The sequence below is a fragment of the Peromyscus californicus genome, unplaced genomic scaffold (assembly GCF_007827085.1).
Source record: "Peromyscus californicus insignis strain IS unplaced genomic scaffold, ASM782708v3 Scaffold_5__1_contigs__length_169319896, whole genome shotgun sequence".
NCBI classification, from domain to species: Eukaryota; Metazoa; Chordata; class Mammalia; order Rodentia; family Cricetidae; genus Peromyscus; species Peromyscus californicus.
The window spans coordinates 34,897,773-34,919,433 of record NW_026294573.1 but is presented as its reverse complement, the minus strand read 5'-3'; the positions used below and the strand labels follow the sequence as shown (position 1 = coordinate 34,919,433).

The following is a 21,661-nucleotide window of genomic DNA, read 5'->3' as shown; positions in this document are numbered from 1 at the left end:
CTCTTGTCAAGTGTCCTCCATGTTCTAAGATCCCTCAAGAGTAGCATCAAACACCAAGGAGCCTTCTGGGCTCCTCCCCAACCTGCTTTACTATGCCTGTCTCCACAGCTTTCTAGGTTGAGGACCAGGACAGTCTGAGACTTTCCCTGGGACCCTGATGTATGGAAAAATAACTCAGTTATTTGTCTAAAACCAGGTACATGCCAGCCAAGGCCAGTAATGACCTAGGGCCAGGCCTTGGGGAAACCAGTTTTCTGGGTCCTGAGAACTTGACCCTTCCGCCTTTGAAGGGTTGTGGTCATCAGTCCCAAGGCTGTTGAGTGCTTGATCTTTGATGCACTTGAGATATCCATGATGTCCTCATCTATCATGGTATCTCCCTCTTGCTTGACTAGCTTCCTGCTGACTTCATCCCACTGTACAATAGTTTTCTGTTGACTCTGTCCCACGTCCCCCTGCAAGCTGCATAAAAGATGCCGCTCTTGTTAACAAACTTGCTTGCACGAGTCATCAGCGTAAGGACCCCCTGATCCCAACTTTCCTATCCTCTTTATTTTCTCATCTCCTGGTCCTCCCCCGCAGGACTCTGTCATTGAAGAACAACCTGCTGGTTCAGGTCATTTCTGTATCATTTATTCCATAAATGTGTGTGCTGGCCAGTGTGCTTAATATCGTGGATATAATAATGGAAGGGTTATGGGATATCAGAGTTCAGGGAGGAAGTCTCTCTGCATTAATTTGACACATTTCCCCAAAGGACTTAAATCCAGATCTTGCTACTTCTAAATCCCAATCCAGTTTCCCAGCTCCTGAGTTTCTCAGGACGGGGCTCGCTGACTGAAGGACTTCTCTGCAGTCCTTCCTGGTGAAATGCTCTGTCAGAACATGGCTGCTGCAGAACAATGCCCTCCAGGACCCCGTTTGCTTCCTCCTTACCCGGATCTCCCTGCTCTCTCGGTAGAAGTCCTTCTCTTCCACCTTCTCAAAGAGTAGCACCCTGCCCGGCCCGGCCGAGCAGGCGAACCCCTTTGAATAGGCAGCGATGGCAAATACTTGGGGCATGGACATGTGGTGGGGGTAACTGGTTGCCACCATCTGTTCGAAGGAGGGGACTGGGGAGCTTGGTGGTGGAAATTCGATCAGGCTGGAAAAGGAAGAGAGCACATGATGTTGTTTTGGAGACAATCCTAAGGAGAAGCATTAAGCTCTGGGGGGTGGGGGCGGGGAGATGGCCGGCACACAAATTTAATTCCAGGACACAGGCAGGTGGATCTCTGTGAGTCCAAGGCCAGCCTGGTCTATACAGTGAGTTTCAGTATGTAGGCCACATAAGGAGACCCTGTCTTCTGAGAGATATCTTTGGTTGTGAACAATGCCACCCACGGATCTCCTTTCCCATAGCCAAATGCTGCTGTCTGGCTTGGGAACTCTACACGGCACAGTGAGTATGTCTGCTAGACAGAGGATGGGGATTACCAACTTAGTTTAGAAATAAGTGGTTCAGGGGACTGGGTATAGTAAGATAATATAACTGCCTGGCAGAGCTGAGATTTGAACCCAGGTCTCTTTTCCTATTTCTTTAGTCATACAATAAATATTTATACCTGCTCATAAATGTTAATTTAGAGTTATAAGGGCTCCGTGAAACCACAGTATATAAGATCAGCACAGTCCTTGGCCCCAGAAGCTTCAAGTCTCAGGCTCATGTGCTAAGGACTGCTAAGGGGCAGCTAGGCATGCCACAAAGACCTAGCTACAGGCAATACAGGCTTTCTGAGGGCAGGAACTGAGGAGGTGCACCTGCCTTAGGCGAGCAGAGGCCAAGTGCTCTTGGTCAGGCACTCCAGGGCAAACGGGAACCGGTGAGCATGCGTCTGTGTGTTGGGGTAGCAAGCGGACAGAGAGAACTGCACGGTTGAGCCCACAAGCAAGAAAATACATCGGTCATGCAAGGAACCCAGAGATGAGAGCTGATGTTCCTTTTCAGGAGGGGAGAGAGGAAGCGCTGCTGGGCTGGGCTAAGGGGCCTTTGTGCTGGGAGTCCTGGACCCACCAAAATACTGTGCATATAGCGGACATAGACACGTGTCTTCATAAAATGTTGTTACAAAGTTTCAAGATGTAGCGGCACATAAGGGATGATCTGAACTACCTAATGGAAGTAGTCATTACAAAAGGGGGAAATAATTCCATCAAGACTTCCTTAGGAAGCCATTCTCAAGCCACAAAATAAAGACATACCAACCGGCATGGGGAGGGGTTGTGGGAATTGGGGGACCAGAAGTTACTGAGGAGGAAGAATCCACAGGGTGCCAGGTGGCGGGGAGATTGGGCTCTTGGCTCAGAGAGAAGGAAATGGAATTCTGGTCCCTGTCAGAGAGCAGTGCTGAGATCTTAGGTCTCCGTCCCCTGGTCTGTAAAGCTGGCGTGATGATGACAGACACTGTGAAGGACAGGACTCCCATGGCTTTGTCAACAGTGTCTGACACATCCCACAGCAATTCCACTATGTGTGAGAGGTGACACTCCTGTCACAATGCAGATGGAACCACCCCTCCCCAGTACCCCCCACCAGACAGTCTTCTGTCAGATCTACTGAATCCACTTCCTTAGCCCTCTTTGCTCATGGTTACCTCCCATTCGACTGTCACCGCCTGAGGGCCTGTCAAGTCGCCTTGCACACCGCAAGGGCTCTGAGGGCCTTTATGTCATGAATTTGGTAAATTAGGCAGCCAGCCATAGAAAACATGCTTTTGAAAAAAAAAAACAAAATTTTGAAGACTTGTCATACTGAACTGTGTATAAAATGAGACTAGGCATAAAAATAAAAAGAGTTGTATGTAGGCCATGGTCATCATGGCCAGGTTTGTGCTTGAATAGAGATGGATGCTGAAAGAGAAGGAAGAAATGGGTGTAGCTGGTTTTCAAGGGGAAGGGTGGAAAGAGGCTTAAACAAGACTATTGTTAGCTTATGTCTTTGGGTCTAGCTCGTATGTATGTAAGTGTGCTGCATGGGTACATGGTGCTTGAAGTGGCTGTCCCCTCTTATAACAGGACCCACTCTAACAGGACCAGTTGTTTTTTTCCCCCAGGGGCTAGTTTGCTAAAACCTCTGCCCCATATCACCCCACCATCCTATGCTGACTCATGTCTGGCTTCAATCAGACCCTCAGGAAGTACGTCCAGTCTAGTAGCCAATTAGGGTTCTACCTAGTCACAAGCAGGAACTGTTCTTGCTATTTTTAGTCAAACAGACCCCTGACACAGAAGACAGACCCCTGACACAGCAGACAGACCCCTAACACTGCAGACAGACCCCGGACACTGCAGACAGACCCCTGACACTGCAGACAGACCCCTGACACTGCAGACAGACCCCTGACACTGCAGACAGACCCCTGACACTGCAGACAGACCCCGGACACTGCAGACAGACCCCTGACACAGCAGACAGACCCCGGACACTGCAGACAGACCCCTGACACAGTAGACAGACCCCTGACACAGCAGACAGACCCCTGACACTGCAGACAGACCCATGACACTGCAGACAGACCCCTGACACTGCAGACAGACCCCGGACACTGCAGACAGACCCCGGACACAGCAGACAGACCCCTGACACTGTAGCCACAGTTGCTGGCCAGATGTCATGAGCCAATCATAAAATGACTCCTGTACCAGTAAGAGTCTATACCCAATCACTTCAAAGTCAACTTAACCACAGCTGGAATTCCCCTAATCCTGCATAAAAGGAGCCTGCGGGCTTCTCTCGGGGTCACCGCTTTGCCATTTTGTCAGACGGCTTTACCCCAGCATGCTGGAATTTTTATTCTCAAGAAATTAAATGCTCTTATTGATTACTTATGTGTCTGATGGGCTTTTTGTGGGACTTCTCATGGACCCTAACAGTGCCCTCAGAGGCCAGAAGATGGCGCCAGATGTCCTGGAACGATTGTGAGCTGCCATGTGGGTGCTAGGAACCAAATCTGTGAGAGGCTTCGGAAGAAGCTCGTTTTAAGTAGCTTGGGCAGAACCAGGAGGGTGGGCACTAGCCCAGCAGAGGGCACTGTTACCTCTCTGACTTGTGGATGACATCCAGGCTCTTAGAGCTAGTGGGCTCCTTGACCATTATGTTCGTCTCCCAGCGCTGATCTCCCGATTCAAAGAGACAGAGCCTGCCGGTGTCAGTGCCGGCGATGACCCTGTCATCAGACACCCAGGCATGGGCCAGGTAGTTGGGGGACTCCCCCCTCTGGAAATTGGTTTGCTTTAGGGTTCCTTCAGAAAAACGGAGCAGCTTAAATAGCCCATTTCCAGTGACACACACTTGAGTATTGTCCTGGGGGTTGATGCTGACCTGCAAAATGTCAGGGGACAGAAGAAAAAAAAAAGACAGGCTGACTCTTGATGCAATTATTCCCACTTTACCAGTTAATACTCACTTTAGGTAGTTCAGAATGTCTCCTACGTATCATAGAATCATGGAATTTTATATTTGATAAAGATACACATCTATAGCTACTGGATGGACTATCAGTCAACACACTTTAAAAAGAAAGTAGAATAAACAATCTTTTTTTTATTTTTGTAGCCCAGGCTGGCCTTGAACTCACTATGTAGCCCAGGCTGGTCTTAAACAGATACTCCTCCTACCTCAACTTCCCGAGTGGTGTGATTACAGGCATGCACTAACATGTTCTCTCGTCTGAGCAGAGCTATATTCTGTGCCAGCATGAGGGAATGCAGTTCATTTGGAAACAGAGACATGGGGTTGAGCCGGTGTATGGAGGCCTGTCCAGGGGGAGGAAAGCACACATCTGGAGGGATGATGTGGTCTTCCACCAGATGGATTTCCTGCAGCTGGAGCCCTTATCCAACACACACTAAGGGCAGTTAACCTGCTGTCCTCACTAGACAAAGAGCAACTTGTGGTACATTGTGCCGAGTCTCTGCGTAGGTGCCGAGGGGCACCTAGTAGGTGCTCATTGGATCTACTACAGAGGAGGTGCTCTCTGCTCTGAGGAGGGCTCATCACTGGGATACTATGTCCCGGATGAAACAACCTTTTGGTTCTCCCTGCCTCTGCGATTCGGCAATCAACACTCTTCTCTGTATTAAGAAGGGATGTGAGTGTTTTGCTGGTGGTGCCCTGGCTCACACATCAACCTTTGAGAAACGAATGATGCATGCTTAAAGCTCTGATGAGCTGGTATCTCTGACCATGGACAGTACAGACTTCTCGAACTTATGAAAATGAATACATGATACTGGACAGAAATATAAAATCTTGGGACTCCCTGCCTAAGCAGTCAGCTAACCTGTTTCCGAGTGGCTCATTTTGTTCTGAAACCACATAGAAAATTCTGTTCTGCACACAACTGTAACTTCCTTACACATCTACCTTTTTTTCTGAGCATGGTCCCATCCACCTCTAATCCCAGCACTTGGGAGGCAGAGGCAGGGGAGATCGTAAATTCATGGCTAGCCTGAGCTGTGTAGTCATAACCTGTTTTAAAACCCACATAACACCCCTCCTAAACAAAATTAAAAACCCAAATCTACCAATTTATATGCCGTTCCTGAAATCCTCCTGCTGCCCAAAGGGGCCAGAACCTAGGAGAGTAAGTTCTAGATACCGCAGCTGGGTCTAGCCTGTGCCAGGCAGTAGTTCTGGGCCAGACGAAGGAAGACAGAAGACAGCTGGAAAACAGCTGGTTCTGCCTCTCACCACCTCTGCAGTCTTGGCTGAGTTACTTGGCCTCTTAGGGCCTCAAGTCCCTCATCTCTAAGATGGAATAATAATCACATATTCCTATGTGCTTCTCGTGAAGCCGGGTGTTAAAACACACGGTAGAAATGAGTATAAAGTGCCAAGTAGAAGTCGGCGCTTACTGCTTTACAATGGGGAAGGCATGTGCCATGCCAGGAGGTACCTGGTAGATGGGGTTGTTCTGAACATCAGATCTAACAATGGCCATTACTTTCTGCTTTTCCCATAGCCAATAGACGAGGTTTGACTCTGGAGGCGACGTCTGGGTCAGCAGGTATTTAGAGTCTGGAGAAAAAGCCATGCTGATAAACTTTTGAACTTGGAAGTCAAAATTATTCAGGACTTTGCGCTTCCGGCAAGGGATGGATGACAGCTCATAAATAGTGATGGTAGGTTTTTCCAGCACAGTCTCGGAGATAGCGAGGTATCGCCGATTGGGACTGATGGACAAGGCCAGCATGCCCTGACTCTTGTCTGAGCCTGCAAAAGGAGGTAAAAGGGGGGACTGAGGGCAGACAAAGTTTCCATCAAGGTCCAACCAGGCTTAGCAAGGGGCACCACCGACAGAGGAGAAAGGTGTATGATGTGCAAAGATCAGTCCTGGGCCACCTCTTGGTTCAACTGTATGCAGGCAATTGTGAAAATGACAGGGATGGGCACCTCACTAGGTGAGCGAGGATGCCAAGGAGTCTTTTCTGAGTCAGGACCAGATAGGATGGAGGAAGTTGCACATGGCAGGAGAAGCTCAAGCAGTGAATGGCTGTAATAGAGGGTGCATATGGTGGGGGAAATCCCAAGGAGATGGATTGCTGGAGCACTGTGTGGGAGTCAGGAGTGACCAGGGATGGGCCGACAAGGGTGGGGTAGGCTCCAATCCTGCAGGCCTTCACACCTTGAGAATCCAGCATTGGGTACTCTACCGCAGAGGCTGAATGCTAGCTACTCAATTGCTCAGTCTGGCAGCTAGGCAGACACGGAAGTCTATGATGAAGCTTTGTGCTTCCTTGATAAGCAGGAAGACATGCATACTCTCTTCCCTTTTCCTAGAATTTAGAGACGATAGCCAGAAACCCTGCCAGCATCTTGCAGTCACACAGATGAAATGAAAGCTGTGGTGAGGATTAAAGTGTGACACTTCATCCAGAAGACAGAATAGGGCCACAGCAGGCCCTACTATGTGGGCCTTGGGCATTTTGCTTTCACGGGTCTCTTCCTTCATTAAAAATGATAAAAATAGGGCTGGTGACTTTTCTACAGGACCGGAGTTAGGTTCCCAGCACCCACATCAGGTGGCTCACAATCACCTGTAACTCCAGCTCCAGGGGGATCCAAAGCCTCTGGCCTCCACAGGCACACACCCCCGCCCCCCGACATGCACATGCCTCCTGTGCATACATGTACACATAATTATAAATAAAAAAATTAAAAATAGGGCTAGCAAGCTGGCTCAGTGGGTAAGAGTGCTTGCTGCTTTAGTCCACACTATGATCTTCACAAAACTCACTTAAGGACACCGTTCTCAACATACCTGTTCTTGCACAAGGCATGGCTATGCCAAGCACCTGCCCAGAAATTTGATGCCCAGAACCCACATGGTAGAAGGAAGGAACAAATTCCTACAAGTTGTCTTCTGACCATCACATGCATGCCATGGCAAGCAGGTGTACAAGCATGAACACACACACACACACACACACATACACACACACACACACACACACACACACACACAATGAATAAATAAGTGTAACAGAATTGAATAGATATGTATATTATGTACATATATATTCATATATTTGGTGGTTGCACTTACATAGACAGGAATAGAATCCAGGCTGGATTTGCAATCATATAATCACTATTGCTGTATTCATTTTCTTCTCCTATTAATACAAAGTAAATCTTTTCAGAGGCCTCAAAGTATTGTGGGCCGTCGGCACTGTGCAGAGGGGTGAATCACTGTGAATGTGGGTCCCAGACAGGGCGGTTGAGTGGGGTAGAGGAAGATGCACTAGCAGATTATGGGAGTCCCTCTGTGATGGGCTCCACGCTGCTACTTTCCAGCAAGCTAAGGAGGGATGAGTGAGTGTATTGTCCTGCAGCACAATTGCCCCGCACACCGAACTTCTGCAGGGAGCCTGGAGGGACAGCTGTGTGGGAGAGGAGCATGGCTCTCGGTTACTGAGAGCCTTGCACAAGGCTTAGATTGCAGTTGGGAGGCAACAGGAGCCACTGGGAACCTTTAGGAAGGGTCAGATGTGCGCTGTAGGAAAATCTCCCCAGCAGCTGTGTGGATGGCAGTCCTGAGGCAGGGAAACTGGTCAGAGGGGAAGCGAAGAGCTAGAGGTGATGGTGGCAATGTGCTATATGAAGGCAGCAGGAACAGTACACACGTCAAAAGGGGCGACTGGGGAAATGTTAACAGGTAGAACCGATAGAATCCAGTGAATGACATTGAGGTTTCTGGGCCCTGTGGAGAAGTGGGACACCAGGGGTGGAGTACAGGCTGGACAAGCTAGACTCTGCTGATTTTTCCTTAAAATGGCCCCTCTGAGTCACTGAACTTTAACTATGTGTATTTGTTTCTAGTTTTTAATAATTTGATTGATTTACATTTAAATCTTCAATCTTTCCTGGGCCCATGATGAGAAAGGATAATTAGTGAGACTCTGTTGAGAGTGTGTCCTGCTCTTTCAGAAGAACTGGGTTCGATTCCCTGTACCTGAGTTGGGAGGCTCAAACTGCAGGTAACTTCAGCTCCAGGGGATCTGATATACTCTTCTAGCCTGCAGGCACATGCACACTCATGCAGACACACATACATACACGTTAAAAAAAAGAAGTATGACTCTTAATGGCTTCCCATTTCTCAAAGACATAACTGGCTAGCTTAGCACTGAATCCTAATAGTACTTGTATATTAAAGTTACACATTTATATACATATTTACTGGGCTTCTGGGATATTTATGCCTGGGTCTCATTGCTTTGGTAATAATGTCTTTAACATGAGTTTGGATATCCAGCAAGGAAAGAACAGGAGGAAAGAGGAAATAATAAAAATGGATTTTGGATGTATACTATAAACTCCATAGTGTGAATATTTTGGGGTAAAAGGATGTAGAAGCTGAGTAAGATTTTGAAGCTGAGGGCAGAGGTTGGGACTGAGGCAAGAATGGGAGGGAAATGGCTTAAAGCTAGGGGCATGTTCGTGTCTGGAGGAGGCAAGGGGAACGTGTTTACACATGTGCTTTCTACCCGGATGCACTGTGGGAAGCGTTTGTCCCCCTCATTGATACAAGTCTGAGTACTGGAAAGCACACGCTTATCTCTGCTACAGCACGGAGCTTGTGGAGGGCAGGGAACATGGCTTTCTTGCTCATTCATTCATTTGTTCATTTACCAGGGACTGAATACCAGCAGGTGCTTGGCATAGCCATGCCTTGTGCAAGAACAGGTATGTTGAGAACGGTGTCCTTAAGTGAGTTTGGTGAAGATCATAGTGTGGACTAAAGCAAGATGTCTACAGCATCACTAGGTAACACAGTCCTCTAGGACCACTGTTGTGACATGGTCACTGATGGCAATACTTCCATGTGGCCCATGACCAGACTTCTTGACTGATTTTAGTTTGTCAGACATACTGCGCTCAGTCCAGTTAATTCACTTATCCTTGAAATACCTCCATCTCTTCTCCCCTTTTCTTGGTTCTTCTTCTGCTAGTTCTTCCACGGCTCCTCCCTGTAACTGGAGTAGGGTCTCTGAGTTAACGGAAGCCTGGGAGTCCAAACTGCCCCTTTACATTCCATTTAGTTGCTTCTCTGTGTGTCAAGCAGACATGTCTCTTCTCTCAACCCTTTCTCACTCTGGCTGCTCAAGTATAACAACTGTGCTTCTGTGTCTGTTTAGGGGAAACCAGTCTCGCCTACTCCAAAACAGACCCCGGACTGCCCCCACCCTGCCTTATGCATCCCCTTACCTGATGTTATCAGTCCCCTCTCAAGATGTTTGAGATCCCAGAGAACTCTTAGGTGAATGAGAAAGGAAAACAGGAAGTGGGACACACACACACACACACACACACACACACACACACACACACACACACGGGGACACACACACACACACACACACACACATACACGCATGTGCACACACTCACACATAGACAAAGAAGACATTACAAACATCTAGGGAAAGACTGTGTACCACAGAAATAAGATCCCAGTGGCTAATTCCTTAGCTACTATAATAAAGCAGAGGCCAAAAGACAATGGAATAAAACCCATACCCCCAAAATTCTATACCCCATCAAACTAGCTTCTTAAATGAAGATGAAATAAAACATTCTCAAACTAACAAAAACTTGGAGAATTGAGCACTATGTCTCATCACTAAATGTCGATGGGAAAGGATCCCAGCTGGACTATATGAATTATACAAAGCAACAGTGGCAGAACCTAGTGAATATGAGAGAAAATATACTCAAATATTGTCTGTATATATAAAATGATGGTTGTTTTAGTGTTAGTAAGTCATATACAAAGTTCTATATTAGATACAGAAAATACATGCTAGGAAATCCATAATCTGTTCACTGAGGGCAAAAGCCCAGAAAACTGGGAAAAAAGAATTTATTTAACCTGATATAGGACACTGACATTTGTTCACAGCAAATATCTTTCTTTATAAGGAGATATGAATAGAATTTCTTTATGACCAGAAACATAACGACTAGGAGCATTTTCATTGCTTCTACTCAACTCTCTCAAGATGCTTCCCAGGATAGTGACACAAGGTAAAGAAACCATTATTATTGTAGATGTGTCTATAGAAAAGTTACTAGAGTTAGTGATAGTCCAGCAAATATGCTGGACATAAAAGATAATAAATTCAACTCTCTCTCTCTCTCTCTCTCTCTCTCTCTCTCTCTCTCTCTCTCTCTCTCCCTCTCCCTGTGTGTGTGTGTGTGTGTGTGTGTGTGTGTGTGTGTGTGTGTGCTCGTGCACTTGCCATGGCACATTTGTGGAGGTCAGAGGACACCCTGGGGTGTGGGTCTTCCACCCTGTTTGAGGCAGGGTCTCTTTGCTGTTCACTGCTGTGCATGCCAGGCTAGCTGGCCCACAGGCTTCTGTGGCATCTCCTATGTCTATTTCCCATCTTTCCATAGAAGCAATGGGATGTCAGATGTGTGCTATCACCCCTGGCTTTATGTGGGTTCAAGTTTAGGTCCTCACACATGCCCGGCAAGTGCTTTACCCACTTCGTTATGTCCCCAGCCCCTCAACTATACTTAATATGGTTTATTCTTCCATAATGTTTACATGGTGTTTGATAACTTTTTTGGAGGGGAGTTGAGACAGAGTTTCCTTGTGTAACAGCTCTGGGTGTCCTGGAACTCACTTGTAGACCAGGCTGGTCTTGAACTCAGAGTTTCTTCTGCTTCTGTCTCCTGAGTGCTGGGATTAAAGGTGTGCGCCACCCCTGTCAGACATTTGATAACTTTTACTTCATTAAAACTAAGAATTATTGTTGGGCAGTGGTGGCACACGCCTTTAATCCCAGCACTTGGGAGGCAGAGGCAGGTGGATTTCTGTGAGTTTGAGGCCAGCCTGGTCTACATAGTGAGTTCCAGCACAGCCAGGGCTGTTACACAGAGAAACTCTGTCTTGAAAAAAAAACCCAACCAACCAACCAACCAACCAAACAAACAAACTAAGAATTATTCTCCATCCCAAGATACCACGAGGAGGAAAAAGCACAGACTGCAGAAGAGAATTATTTCTAACACATGCATCTGACAAATGATTAGCATACAGAGTATACAAGTGTGTCCATAACTCAAGAGAGCTACCCCTCAAAACGAAACTCACAAAAATAATAGAAAAGTTGATAAAAGCCATTTAACATAAATTGAAGCAGGGATATTCCATAAACATGTGAAAAGATACCCATCTTAATTAGCAATACAGACATGCAAGCTAAAACAACAGATCCCTTTTTTGATAACTAGAATCTCTCTCTCTCACACACACACAAATTAGGAAGTTGAACAACAGCAAGAGCTGGTGAGGATGGGTAATAGGGACACTTATGCATTGCTAGTAGCAACATAAACCAATATGATCACATTTCTCAGTAATTTTAGTTCTGGCCGTGTGTCCTGGAACATCTTTGCAGACTTGTGTGAATGCAAGAATAGTTAATGGTGGTATGTTTCTTTTTTTTTTTTTTTTTTTTTTTTTTTTTTTTTTTTTTTGGTTTTTTCGAGACAGGGTTTCTCTTTGTAGCTTTGCGCCTTTCCTGGATCTCGCTCTGTAGACCAGGCTGGCCTCGAACTCACAGAGATCCGCCTGCCTCTGCCTCCCGAGTGCTGGGATTAAAGGCGTGCGCCACCACCGCCCGGCTTGGTGGTATGTTTCTTTTTTTTTTTTTTTTTTTTTTTTTTAGATTTATTTATTTATTATGTATACAGTGTTCTGTCTGCATGTATCCCTTCAGGCCAGAAGAGGGCACCAGATCTCACTACAGATGGTTGTGAGCCACCATGTGGTTGCTGGGAATTGAACTCAGGACCTTTGGAAGAGCAAGCAGTGCTCTTAACCTCTGAGCCATCTCTCCAGCCCGGTGGTATGTTTCTAATAGCAAATAATTGTTATTTCCCACATGCCCCTCAAATCTAGAATGGCTATAGAGTAAGTGTGTGTGTGTGTGTGTGTGTGTGTGTGTGTGTGTGTGTGTGTAATCCCAGAATGGAATGCTATAATGCAACAAAATGGACTCAGTTCTATGTGTCAAAATGCATGACTCACAGAAGCTGAACAAAAGACGCTAGTAACAGAACACACAGACTATGATTCCATTTGTATAAAATAGGAAAATCGTGAAAACGAAAGTATACTTTGTATACACAGTGTGGTAAATGCAAGACCCAATGTAGTACATGCATGACCCAAGATGGGCTGGCCGGGGTGGTGGGGTGGTGGTGGGGTGGTGGTGGGGTGTACTGAGAGGAAAGCAATGGAGAGATACTGGAAATGGCTGATCCTGGGTGTCTGCATGCACAGATCTTTATGTAATAGTAATTCATTAGTGATTACATATATGGATTGTGGTCTTTCATATTTGCTTATGAATGAATAAACAAGTGGGGGAAACGTCATGAATATCACTGGCTGGCTGGACCAATGTAAATAAAAACAGGGGTCAGGTTCTAAGGAAGATAATTTGTGACTTAGGATAAGATTTCCAGTGTGTCCACCGTACAGGGATTCAATGAAGGTGCTGCGCTCTTGAAACTGTTAGACTCAAAAGGGGTTCTGGTGAGGACAAACCCAACTGCAGGAGACTACAAGAAAAACACTCTTCAAAGTAACTTCTGTGAAGTCACAGTGAAGAAATACTTTTAAAATCAGTGTTATTTTGCATGTCATTTTGACTACCTGTGTCAGGTTAACCTATTATTAAACAGTGCAAATTGACATTTATTTCGTCTACATTTATAAAAACTACATGTATATCCCAGCTGTCAAAAATAGACCTCCCTAATCGTCAAGACTGTGTGGTTCTGTGTAGCACATGCCTTTAATATTTGTGACAAGATGGGAAGGGTTTCTTTTTCTTTTTACCTGGAATGAATTTTTGCCATTTCTGATCCAGATTGTACTTCACACAGTGATTTCCTGAAGGAAATATAATGATCTGTTCATCGAAGAAGAAGATATTGTTGGCCACGTGGGCACGAAGACCAAAAACATGCAGCGCCTGAGCTACCACGGTGGACATGGTACCTGTCAAAGAATGCTGCTGAAGATGATCAGCAAGCAGGTGAGAGTGGAGAAGCACATCGCATCTCCCCGCCCCGCCCCGTCCACGGCCCCGCCCACGGCCCCGCCCCGCCCACGGCCCCGCCCCGCCCACGGCCCCGCCCCCGCCCCAGTCCTGAACTCCGCCTTTGGCCCGCCCCTCTCTGAGTTCACCTCACCCCTCTATCGCCCCGCCCCCAGACTCCTCTCCTCGTCGCCCCGCCCCCAGGCTCCTCTCCTTGTCGCCCCGCCCCCGCGGCTCCTTCCACGCTTTGCCTTTCTCTCTTGCTTTCTCAACGACCCCAGGCTCTTCAAAGGACCCCAGAGAAACCTCTCACCTCTCTCTTCACGACTCTGGGTTACCAGACCACGCAGGGATCCGCAGGTACTCCTTCTAAAGATCCGGAGTAACTCAGGCACGCCCAAACGCCACAGCAGTTCCTATAGCAACGAGAAACCGGAAGTGCGGCTCTGCAACCGGAAGCGGAAGCCCGGGTCGAAAAGCCTGAAGCGAGTGGAGAAGTTGTTGGTGCTGGTGTGTCTTCAGGGCACGTGGAGTGACGGGCTCACCCCGCGGGAGTGGGAGACCGCGAGATGGATACCCCTCCGCTCTCAGACGCGGAATCGGAAGAGTCCCTGGTCTCAGACCGGGAGGTAGGCGGCAGCGGGGCTCGCGGGGCAAAGCGTGGGACGGGAACTCTAGCTCTTTGGTCCTGACGCGCCCGGGTCTGTAGTTGCAGGATGCGTTTTCCCACGGACTCCTGAAGCCAGGCCTCAATGTTGTCCTAGAGAGGCCGAAGAAGGCGGTGAATGATGTGGTGAGCTCACTTGGGGGTCGGGGTCCTTGGAATGGGGTGTGCACAGAGCCGTGCTACTTGGGAGACAGATGTACCCTGCGCCTTGACCAGGCGGTCGGCTTCATGTGCTGGTATTTGAGCTTAGCACTTTGGGTTTGAGAGAGACAAACTCTGGGTTCTCATGAGCATCCTGTCTGACTTACCTAGAACGGTCTGAAGCAGTGTTTGGCTGAATTCAAACGGGATCTGGAGTGGGTTGAAAGGCTCGATGTGACCCTGGGTCCAGTGCCGGATGTCAGTGAACCTCAGCCTACACCCCAGAACAAGGACCAGAAGAAAGGTGTTAATCCAGAAGACGACTTCCAGAGGGAAATGAGTTTGTATGTTGTGTTATGGGTCCTGTGATAGAGAATCACCGGAAGGGGAACGTAGTATGCCTGCACCCGCAGAGGCTCTGAGGAGTTAGCCTGAACCTCAGAGTGGAGCTAGGGTTCCTCCTGCTTGAAAGACTAGCTCCTTGGTCATATTTAACCAGAGCCCTGCTTGAGGGCTATTCCAAATAACTCATTTAAAGTTTGTGTGGGTGCATCCAGTCATTAGAACAGACTGCCTAGGGACGGTTGTGAATGGACTTTCTGTAATGATTGGGAAAGAGTTCATAGTTTGGGTGTTAATGGTACCTTTAGTAAGCTCATCGTTTTAAACACCTGATTGGCTTTTAGAAATATTTCCCCCTTAAAAATGAGTGTGAAGTGAGATTTCTGTTACATATGAAATTAGTGGAGTTTTATCGAAGCTTTTGTTTGTTTTGTCTTGCTAGTGCCGGTGGGATGTCCATAGTCCCGAGACTGGTTAACTCCTGAGAGGCAATAAGAAATGGAGGCCTTTCTCCACCCCTCATTTCACTCTGTCCTGCAATTTCAGCTACCGCCAGGCCCAGGCCGCAGTGCTGGCTGTGCTACCCCGGCTCCATCAGCTCCAAGTCCCCACCAAGCGACCCACTGATTATTTTGCAGAAATGGCCAAGTCAGATCAGCAGATGCAAAAGGTAAGAGACAGGCAAGTTTTCCCTCTGGAAAGCCAAGGCTTCACCCTGAAGTATGTCCATTCAGCTGGCTCATTTCCTGTGGTCTTTAAAAAGGATTTGTGCTGGCTGTAATCAGTATTTTATATATGTAATTTATTTTTTTTATGTGCAGTGGTGTCAGAGTGTCAGCTTCTCTGTAACTGGAGTTGTCCTGCCAGGTGGAGGCTGGGAATTGAACCCAGGTCTTCTGGAAGAACAGCCCGTGCTCTTAACTGCTGAGCCAACTTTTCAGCCCCTGTAATCAGTATTTCTAAAGGAGAGTCTTTGCTTCAGAGGCACGCCAGTCACTTAGATAAAATAGGGAGAGAAGAGCTGGAAGAAGTGTCCTTGCAGTAAAGAAGGCTTGTGTATTTCCTTCCTGGCAGGGTTAGTGGCATGGTATATAGACACAATAGTCTTGTAGTTCTGGGCTCAGCATTGCCAACAAGAACATTATTGCTTATAGACAGGGTTTTCTTCTCTGGGCTTCTGCTTTCTAGAAAGTAAGAGGTTGATGTATGGCTCAGATAGAGTGTAATTTAGGGTTGGAGGACTTGATCTTCATTTAGTTTTGGGAGGAAAAGACTTTGACATGGAATCCAGGGTGTATTTAAATGGTTCATTTGGTCTCAGTCTTCATCTTAAAGAATTCCAGGTGGTACCCCAAGAAGCTAACCCAGAGACAAGCCCAGATACACCTGACAGTCATGCTGATGACTACCTACGCTTTCAGTAAAACGTGTGTGCTTGATGGCAGAGGCGAGGTATCAGTGTGCAGGAGTGTGATGACATGTGTGGTGGCCCGTTAGAAGAGGGCACTGAAGTTTAGCCTTAATCTGTAAACAGGGCTTGGGAGAAACAGGTCTTGTCTGACAAGCAGGCAGCTTTGTGTAATAGAACAAGCATACTTGAAGAGGCAGGGCCACTTTTAAGCTCTGGCTGCACACTGACACTTTTGGTGCCGGAATAAAGGCTGAACTTTGGGGCTGTATTATCCACATGTGGAAAACTAGGGAAGTACACACGCTCCACGGCTTTCAGAGTTAATGGACTACTGGAGCCTTGGTCTAGTGTGCTCCGTATAGTAGCTGACAACATCCTGTCTTTTAGATCCGACAGAAGCTGCAGACTAAACAGGCTGCCATGGAGAAATCTGAAAAGGCCAAGCAACTTCGAGCGCTTCGGAAGTATGGGAAGAAGGTGAGAAAGAACACCTGCACACAATAGGACAAGGCAGGAATGCCAGGGCAGGTGGCTGTGGTGTGATCTGGTTCTGGCCCCCTGTGAGTTTGGTCCTTACTGGTTTGGGTCTTACTGGTGAAGTGGGTCTGGCGGTTTCCCTGAGCACAGGTTCACTCAGCACCATGGGACACCATGGCCCACCCAACATAGTAGGCAGCAGCTGGTGCTCTGATTGGTAGTCTTTGGAGTCGTGGTTTGGGATGCATGCCTGACCACAAGGTGTCTGTCTCACAGGTGCAGACTGAGGTCCTTCAGAAGAGGCAGCGGGAGAAGGCACATATGATGAATGCCATCAAGAAATACCAGAAAGGTCAGTGTCTGTTAAAGGTAGGGGAGCCCGGGTATTGGGTACTTTAGAGCTAAAGGAATATAGTGCCATTTAGTGCTTTGCGGTCATCTTGCTTTTAATCTGCTGGGCTTAAGTTTGGGGAATGGTGTAGGGAATGAGGTGTGCTTCTTAAGATGCATTTAGGGAATAACAGCCATGTCTTGAACGATCCTAGAAACACAGTGGTGCTGATGGAAATGCTTCTTCCTTCACAGGCTTCTCTGATAAGCTGGATTTCCTCGATGGGGATCAGAAGCCTGCTGAACGTGGTGCAAAGGCAAGAGCTAAGGGCCAGCAGATGAGTAAAGGGTAAGGGTTTCAAGTTTGGTTTGTCTTGTGATGGCTAACAGTCAGTCCGGTGAGGGAGCTCCCCAGGGAAGGCCTCCAGTAGAGAGTACCATTGCTCAAGGGGTAGAGACTTTGATGCTATGGGATGGACCTGTGGCCCCAGGAATGTGTGAAGGGGGAAGTTGGTACCTGGATGTAGCGAGCACATACCCCAGTTACGGGGGAGGAATAATAGATCAGTTAACATGACTGTGTCAGCTCCCTTTTCCCACAGTCGGCACATATATTCTGCGTCTTTCTGTCCATTTTGGGCATAATCTTTCCGTAATTCTGAGATCTCCTGAGGAGTATATGGCCTGATTTCCTCAAACTTCGTTCCCATTTCAAATTTGGGACGATTACTACCTCCTCCAGTGCTGAAGGGGTTCAGAGCTGATATAGTACTTCTAATAGGAGTTCTCTTACTTTGGGTAGAGACAGGAAATGATGGTACGGTGTTACATCCATTCCATCCAGGAGTAGCGCTACGCTCCTGTTCCTTCCTCACTATGTTTAAGGCTAGCCTTTTGCCCATTAATCTGTCCTTATCAATATCCTGCACCGTTTTCATAAGCAGTGCGATAGTTTGTGCCTTGCTACATCCCTCTAATTCTTGTTCTACCACATCCGGATTTGTTAATGTGTTAGTTACATTTACTGATTTCATGCCGGCCTTATTTTTAACCTTGGAGGCTACTTTTCCCCACTGTTCTTCAACCTCATCTTGGTATTCTCTACCTGTCACTGGGGAGATGTTAGTCTTCTTAAATTTCTTAATTAATCTATTCATTGTAAGTGGTATACCAAGCCGTACAAAAATTTAATTAATTTTTTCCTACGGTACCACTCCCAGTCACTAATTCGTTTAGACTGATTCAAAGAATCAGTTATCAATTTTTCAAATTTCAAATCCGCAATCCTTTCTATCCTTTTGGCCAGCCAGCGCCTCATTTAGCTCTTTCCCAGCACCTTCCGCTCTTCCCCAGGGGTCTGGGTTGGCATCAAGGTGTCCGGTATTCTTTCGGTACTCCGCACCCTTAGGGAGGGTGGTGTTTCCCGTCTGCTTCTGATACTCTCTCTCCTACCAGTTCTTCCTCCTTGGACCTTCAGATTTTCTTTAGGTCCTCAGAGTTGACTTCGAGGAGTTGATTTCTCAGAGCGGCTTTGAGGTCACTTGCTAGTTTATTTGGTTTCCTGTAATTTGTTACTCCACCAGAGTAATAGCCAATTCTTTTGTATTACTTATTTTACATTCCTCAGTGCTCAGTGGTCAAGGAGGCTTTAAGCCCAAAATCCTGCCGACTACGCCAACTGTAGCGAGCACATACCCCAGTTACGGGGGAGGAATAATCACTCTTGATTCAGACTTGGTATAACACTCATTTATTCACACAGTAAGATTACAAGCAATATTCATCCTGTCTTCCAAATGGAAGCAGGAGTACCTCTCCGGGTATACAGGTCCGGACTCGCCACGTCTGTTCCTCTGGATCTTGGGTCAGCCTTCCTCAGGTCAGCCACGTCTGCACTGGGGGCAGGATCTCACGTCTCTGGCAGAGGAGAGTCGTCTCGCGCGAGGGCCTGACGAGCTCTGTTGGTCGGGTCTGAGGCTTCATCTTTTATATTCTTTCCTGGCTAGGTTTCTAGTCTTATCCCTACTTCTACACATAGCTTATAGCTTATCACTACTCCATTTGTGGTTTACTTACATCATTCTATTGCTTATCACTCCTGACCAGGGTTGTTCACCCTAGGCCTTACATGTGTTCCTTACACTGGATCATTTGAAAAGAGCATCAAATGACTGTTTTACTCCCTGACTCTCAGAGTGATGGTGGGCAGTCCAGCCTGAGGACTCAGGTCCAGGTCCAGCCACTCATTAGGAGGGAGGCTTCGAGTACCTCCTTCGTTGTTGCTTTATTTACTGTGAGGCAGTGGTGTGTGCCTCAGTGCTATGAAGATTGAAAGGGGGTTGGGGGCTCTCTGTGCCCCTTTTCAGTCTCACTTTCTGCACAGGTGGGCGCACATTTTGAAGTCTTAGCACAGTCTGGGGATGGCTTCCTGATGGAGGACCATCCCACCTGAGTCTGATGTGAAGGCCGTGAACATCTGAGCAGGAAAGTGGGAGAGAAGTGTTGGAGGAAGAAAGAATCAGCAGAGCCATAGAGAGGCATAGGGAGCCAGTGGGCTGCATGTGAGGAGCAGCCTGTGTTTGCCCTCACTGGGAACACTGTGAGGCCAGCAGTTAGTTAGGGAGCCTTCATCCTGGTGGCATTAGGGGGACAGACACCGGCTTGGCTCAGTTATTTATGAGCAGGTCATGCGCCCATTTTGAGAAGGTGACAGGTGTGTGTGTGTGTGTGTGTGTGTATAAATAAACGGCAGTCAGGGAAGTGGAGACTTGACTAGGGGACAGTACAGCAGCCCCGCTGGGCAAGGGTAATGGCTCAAAAGTGCCATGTGCAGGGAAGAAAAGGGGTGAGGGCTGATGAAGATGTCAGAAGAGCAGGGTGCTGGGCAGATAGTAGAGACCCCAATCCCAAGCTGGCATTTCCACGGGAGCTGGAACAAGCCCAGGAGGGGAGGTGTGGTGGTTTGGCTAGGCTGAATTTGACAAGTTTTAAAGTTTATTACATCTGAGTACTAACTGTGGATTTGTGCTTGAGAAGTAGAGACAGCTAGGGCTGAACTAGCAGGATTGAGTTCAAATGGATGCCAGCAGTGGAAGCAGGAAGCTGGATGGTGCTGATGGAGCCTTTTCTGGGTTCTCCTCCTCTGGAGTTACTTCTTAATAGATGAGTTCACCCAGGTGGTCTGTAGAGTGAAAATGTAAGGTCAAGAAGAGACCTGGAACAGCGAGTGGTGCCTAAGAACTTTGCAGAAATGAGCCTGCGCCTGTCACCAGGCCACACGGCTCATCAGGTTTACGGTGCAGTTATCTGTGGGCCCACCTTTTTCAGGCCCAATGCCAAACGACGGTACAAAAACCAGAAGTTTGGTTTTGGTGGAAAGAAGAAAGGCTCCAAGTGGAACACCCGTGAGAGCTACGACGACGTCTCCAGCTTCCGAGCCAAGGTGGCTCACGGCAAGGGCCCCAGGAAGCCTGGGAAGAAAGGGGCAAATGTAAGTGAGGGGTCCAGGGGGCGCCAGTTCAGTCTGTTTTCAACTCCAAATCTGTTCTCTTGGTTCCTTCTCACCCTGACACAGAAGGCCAAGTACTGTGCGACTACATACGATTTTTGTTTTGTCTGCAGAAGCGGCCAGGAAAACGAACAAGACAGAAAATGAAGAGTAAAACCCGCTGAACAGCATTGTTTTTATAAAGAACCAAGGAAAAGGGGAATGTCCAGACTACAGAACACTCAGAGCTTTTGTCTTTCTTTTTGAAGAAGTTTTTTACTAAATTAAAATTATGAAAGATACTCTTGGATCAAAAGCAGAGACTAAAAGATTGAGAAGTTTGCATATTAAAGAATATTGCTGATTATTGGTAATGCCTTTCTTTGGTAGCTGCACGTTGAACCTACACTTCTCACTTTTTCCTCTCTCCCACGTGGTCCTGGCACAGCCAGTCCCCGAGCGGGCAGAGCCAGTCCCTGGAGAGGAAGGTCTGTTGGGTCAGATGGCCTCTGGCATAGCCCCTGGCTTTTCCTCACCTTGCCTTCTCCACTTACCTTCTTTTGTCCTTTGTGGCAGCAGAGGTCGGCCATAAACCATCACTTGGTCTGTTTTCGAACATCACATTATTTCCTGGGCCTGGTGTTCCCTGTCTTCTGCCTTTTATTGTGTTCCATTTTTTCAGTTTCTTTTTTAAGAAAATAGGTAAATTTATATCTCCCATTTCTAAAACTGCCTTTAGTTTGACTGATGTGAATTGTTGCTTAAGACGGTGAGGACCCCACCCCTTTGTCCTGGAGCCTCCTGTTGCCATGAGGAGTGAGGGGCTTCTTCCATTCTCTCTCATCCTTCCCTCTTAGAGCTCCTCTGATATGGGAAGCCCATGTTTATTCTTTGATTAGGCTTCTTGGAAAGATTCGGGCTTTGCTTTTTTGCTTTTATTTATTTATTTATTTATTTATTTATTTATTTATTTATTTATTTATTTATTTTTGAGGAAGGGTCTCTCTACATAGCTCTGGATGTCCTGGAACTTGCTCTATAGACCAGACTAGCCTCGAACTCACAGAGATCCTCCTGCCGCTGCCTCCCGAGTGCTGAGATTAAAGGCATATGCCACCATGCTTGGCAGATTCAGGCTTTTCTCCCCACCATCTTATCCTTGGAACTTCTGCTTTTCCACAGTTGCAGTGTCCATAAGCTTCCG

At 47.2% G+C, this 21,661-nt stretch overlaps 2 protein-coding genes across 4 annotated transcripts in view; one reads left to right on the top strand and one right to left on the bottom strand.

The window, feature by feature from the left end:
- The window catches only part of Cfap57 (cilia and flagella associated protein 57), a 74,554-nt gene extending 60,552 nt beyond the window's left edge, over positions 1–14,002 (bottom strand). For all 3 annotated transcript variants that reach the window (XM_052718670.1, XM_052718671.1, XM_052718672.1), the window contains exons 1-5: positions 13,916–14,002; positions 13,401–13,562; positions 5,937–6,253; positions 4,077–4,360; positions 937–1,144 (exon numbers count right to left, since the gene is read on the bottom strand). In XM_052718670.1, the coding sequence (XP_052574630.1) occupies positions 937–1,144; positions 4,077–4,360; positions 5,937–6,253; positions 13,401–13,557 (966 nt within the window). In that variant the 5' untranslated portion in view covers positions 13,558–13,562; positions 13,916–14,002. The remainder of the gene's footprint in view (positions 1–936; positions 1,145–4,076; positions 4,361–5,936; positions 6,254–13,400; positions 13,563–13,915) is intronic.
- Positions 14,003–14,054: 52 nt separating this feature from the next.
- Positions 14,055–20,824, top strand: Ebna1bp2 (EBNA1 binding protein 2). Its single transcript, XM_052718675.1, has 9 exons — positions 14,055–14,231; positions 14,312–14,395; positions 14,582–14,754; positions 15,299–15,422; positions 16,551–16,640; positions 16,917–16,992; positions 17,226–17,319; positions 20,298–20,460; positions 20,592–20,824. The coding sequence occupies exons 1-9, from the start codon at positions 14,172–14,174 to the stop codon at positions 20,640–20,642; spliced, it is 915 nt and encodes a 304-aa protein (XP_052574635.1). The 5' UTR covers positions 14,055–14,171; the 3' UTR covers positions 20,643–20,824.
- Positions 20,825–21,661: the final 837 nt, after the last annotated feature.

What these genes read in the sequence shown, in the direction of transcription:
- Ebna1bp2 (XM_052718675.1), top strand. Translation starts at nt 14,172, where the DNA reads ATGGATACCCCTCCGCTCTCAGACGCGGAATCGGAAGAGTCCCTGGTC. An exon ending in CATCAAGAAATACCAGAAAG is followed by an intron (nt 16,993 to 17,225) that starts GTCAGTGTCTGT and finishes CTTCCTTCACAG; the next exon opens with GCTTCTCTGATAAGCTGGAT. An exon ending in GGCCAGCAGATGAGTAAAGG is followed by an intron (nt 17,320 to 20,297) that starts GTAAGGGTTTCA and finishes CACCTTTTTCAG; the next exon opens with GCCCAATGCCAAACGACGGT.